The sequence below is a fragment of the Cyprinodon variegatus genome, unplaced genomic scaffold, assembly GCF_000732505.1.
Source record: "Cyprinodon variegatus isolate N-32 unplaced genomic scaffold, C_variegatus-1.0 Scaffold1131, whole genome shotgun sequence".
NCBI classification, from domain to species: domain Eukaryota; kingdom Metazoa; phylum Chordata; class Actinopteri; order Cyprinodontiformes; family Cyprinodontidae; genus Cyprinodon; species Cyprinodon variegatus.
In genome coordinates, this window is record NW_015151584.1 from 65,714 (window position 1) to 69,479 (window position 3,766).

At 46.5% G+C, this 3,766-nt stretch overlaps 1 protein-coding gene across 1 annotated transcript in view; it reads right to left on the reverse strand.

Moving 5' to 3' along the window:
* arhgef4 (Rho guanine nucleotide exchange factor 4) overlaps nucleotides 1–3,766 on the reverse strand; it is a 51,880-nt gene that overhangs the window by 46,636 nt on the left and 1,478 nt on the right. The window contains exon 2 of the mRNA XM_015400670.1: nucleotides 1,272–1,392. Within this exon, the coding sequence (XP_015256156.1) occupies nucleotides 1,272–1,383 (112 nt within the window). The 5' untranslated portion in view covers nucleotides 1,384–1,392. The remainder of the gene's footprint in view (nucleotides 1–1,271; nucleotides 1,393–3,766) is intronic.

Here is a 3,766-nt window from a genome sequence, read left to right on the forward strand (position 1 = left end):
AACAGCTGGGCTTCAATACACCCCTCTGCTATTGGCTGCTAGACTTCCTCACCAACAGACCTCAGTCAGTCCGGGTCGCACCAAGCTCTTTAGACGCCATTTTAAAAAATGTTTTGTGGCGGTTACTGATGTGCTTTCCCACCATCTAGGGATGTCCAATAAGCATAATTATGTAATATCTCTCCATATTCTTATTGATTTTTCCCCTGATAATGAAAAGCCGATAATATAATGCCTAAATTTTTGTGAAATATGCCAGAATTAGCACTTCCACTGCCGCTCCCCGATCCCGGATGACGTCATTAAACCCGCCAAACAAGTAGAAGAACAAGAAGAAGTCATCATTAAACTGCATCACCCGACTAACTGTGCAGAAGGCAGCTAACAAATATAAAAATGTCTGCAGTGTGGAACTTTTCTAAAAGTTTCAGATGATGACTTGAATTTTGCGGTTTGCCGTGCATGTGAGGTCCTTGTCATGCATGGGGGAACCAGGACTTTGTCCTTCAACACTTCTAATTTAATATCTCAGGCAGGGAAGCTCCACCCGGAGAAACACAGCGTTTCTTTAGCAAAGTAAAGCCAAACAACCTGGAAGTGACTCACGGCTAAAAGACCAGGCAGTATTCAAAGTAAATGTTAACATTTTGCATTTTCCTGAAGTTTTCCTGAATTTATAGAATATACAATAACCAGTGGGGCGTCACAGTGAAGGTGGTTATGCTTAAATTTCGTGACTCGCACGTTTTTATATTAGTTTAGTTTAGTGTTTGGAATATCGGCATATTGGCAAAAAAGGCAATATCCTGCATCCCTACCGCCAACTACTGGAGGCGGACTGTAAGGAGATGACGCAGTCTGCTCATAGAGAACCGAGCCAGAACTGAAGCCCTACTGATGAACTAGTACCAGTGTAGCACGGTTTGGTTGGGTCTGGCATGGTCCGCTTCAGTTGTGTGTATCATTTACACTCAACAGTTATCTGGGTTACCGTGCTCAGACCGATCTCTGCACGGTTCACATAGGGTACTGGAAATGGGGCTAAAAGCCACCAGCAGGGGGAGGCTATCGCTACCGTAAGGACACACCTCCGCTTCACCTAGACTCCACGTAAAAAAATAAAAAATCCCAAAAGTGGGTGGGGCTAAGCTACACAGAGGTCCAGAAGGGGTGTGGTTTCTCCTGGTTTCTAAAATCAAAGCGTCTGCTGACTAACTGATAAAGGTTCCTCTGATTCAGTGACATGGACCCTGGAGAACTGCTGTACTCACAGAGGGAGGAGACGTGCTTCGTCCAGCCCAGGCAGTCCAGATCGGTGGGGGTGCTGTGAGAGAAGCAGTGGTTCTGCAGAGACCTCCCCCAGAACGCCCCGCTGTGCTCCATGGAGACTGCCTGAGGAAACAACAGGACTTTATATTAACAAAGTGAGCATGAAGCAGGAGGAGGTTAGGGTAGAAAGAGCTGGAAGACATCAGATGGAGGCGGAGGGCAGGTCTGATGGAGCCAAACTTCCTGTCTTACTTTGGGAAGGTTGTCAGAGATGAGAGGCGGCCATGCTGCCTCTCCCTCTGCATGGCCTCAGCGCCTCCATCCAAACAGCATCTGAACACTTTGCTCTTTGTTGCTGGGAAATGCTGTGGAAGCTCTCCTCCAGCCAGGAGCTGGTGCTCCCACAGCCACACACAGAGGCCTTTGTCTGGGCTGGCAGGCAGGGCGGCATTGTTCTGTCACCTTTAGAGCGCAGAATGAGCGGTTAGTCAAAGCAGCTCCATCTACCGCCACACTTCCCACAGAAACTCTAAAACATACAGAAAATAAAAGAGAGGAAACAGGATCTGCAGCCTGTTGGTCTGTGTTTGCTGGCATCACTTAGATCACAGGAGCATTTAAAACACACCAGGAGGGAGAATCTATCAGTCAGGCTGCAGAAAGCAACAATGGGAGGATCTCTGACACTCAAAAAGAAACTGAGGAAAACATATTTCTAGCAGAGATCTGATGAGAAACTAGATCTAAAAACACCAGATAGAAAAAACACAGACAGCTTTCAGAAGAGCAGAGAGAAACAGTCAGAGTCTAAGAAAAGGGAAGTGCTTTTATTTGTTTAATATATGTTTAATTTATTATAAATTATCTTTCAAAAATCTTATCTAATCAGCTTATTTCTACTGCTCCAATTCACATCATACCATCTCAGGTCACTTTATAGATCCAGATCAACCAGACCATCCAGTCAGATTGGTTCAAAGTTTTCTATCTAAGGAAATCCAGCTGATTGCATCGACTCATTGACTCTTCAGCAATCCCTCACACTAAGCATGCTTGTAGCGACAGTGGAGAGGAAAAACTCCCTTTGAACAGGAAGAAACCTCCAGCAGAACCAGGCTCAGTGTGAGCGGCCATCTGCTGAGGCCCACTGGGGTTCAAGGAGACAGAAGCAGACATAGAAAAAGAAGCATAGATACAAAAGGCAACCGTCAACCAGCTCCACAGGCGGCCCCGTCCAGGAAACACACAGCCAGGCAGACGAGCTCCAAGAAACTAACAGATTGTGCAGAGTGGGAGAATAGAGATAGAATGAAGCAGAATGATGAAAAAGGGGTCCCTATGTCCTCCAGCAGTCTAAGCCTATAGCAGCAGAACTATAGAGATAGTCAATGACGTCTCGCTTCCCATTCCAGAAGCTTTGTTGCAATGAAAGCTGGATTTTTAAGTCCAGCCACTCTGTTTATGGTTGGTTTTTCTTTCTTAACATAGATGGCATGTTGGACACAGAAGACAGGAGTTTGAGAGGCGTGTGAAGGCAGCCAACCAACAACCTTAACCGTAAACCGAGGGGGTCGACTCTGATTTCAGATTTCAAAAATCTACAATGCATCGATAGAGTTGATTCCCATTATCATTGCAACGCCACCCCCCTATTCAGCCAGGCCAACAATTCCCTCCAACAACCCCCCCTTTCAGAGACATAGACAGGTATGGGGCATTACAGGTGTTGTGATACATTGTCCCTGACCCGCAGTAAAAACACTAGCTTCGTATATTAGTGTTCTATTTTGGCGGTGGCTCTGCACTGCTAACGGCTAGACAGAAGCGCTCCCAGCTGAAGGCTACGCTACATACTAACCAAATCAGAGAAGTCTGTGGTAGCTGGACTGAGCCAGACTGCCTTTTTCCTGCGATTCAGAAGGAGCTGAACGCAGTGTATCCTGAAACCTGCTGGATCAGGATTCAGGACAAAACAGCTAATCCAGCTCTGCTAACCACCGAACAATGGGCGCCCCGATCTCTGTTCGCCAAAGGAGCTGTGGACCGTGACCGCCTGTGAGGCAGAGAGATGGAGTAGTGCTGAAGAAGTGCTGCTAAAAGCTGCGGCTACGTGCTAATCACCGTAGCTAAAAGGGAGACGTCCGGCATGCTACTATGAGTTATAAAATGAACCCCCTTGCAAATCGCCTCTAACTGTTGCATCCAATTGATCCAAATCTCTTTGAGCTGCTGTTGGACGAACAGACTGGACTGAAGACAGGCCTGCAGAGAACCGGACCGAGCTGAAGGCCTTCCCTCCACCAAACCAAACAGTACCCCTGGGGCCAGCTAAGCTAACGTTCTTTCAGCCTCATCATAGTTTAATGCATTCCTGACTCATTATTCATTTTCCACAACGGAATGAAACTTCACTGTTTTGACTGCAGTTAACATCTGTGTGTGTGTCAGGGTTTATTTACATTTTATCTGCTCCTGTTATAAAGGACACTTTCAAATG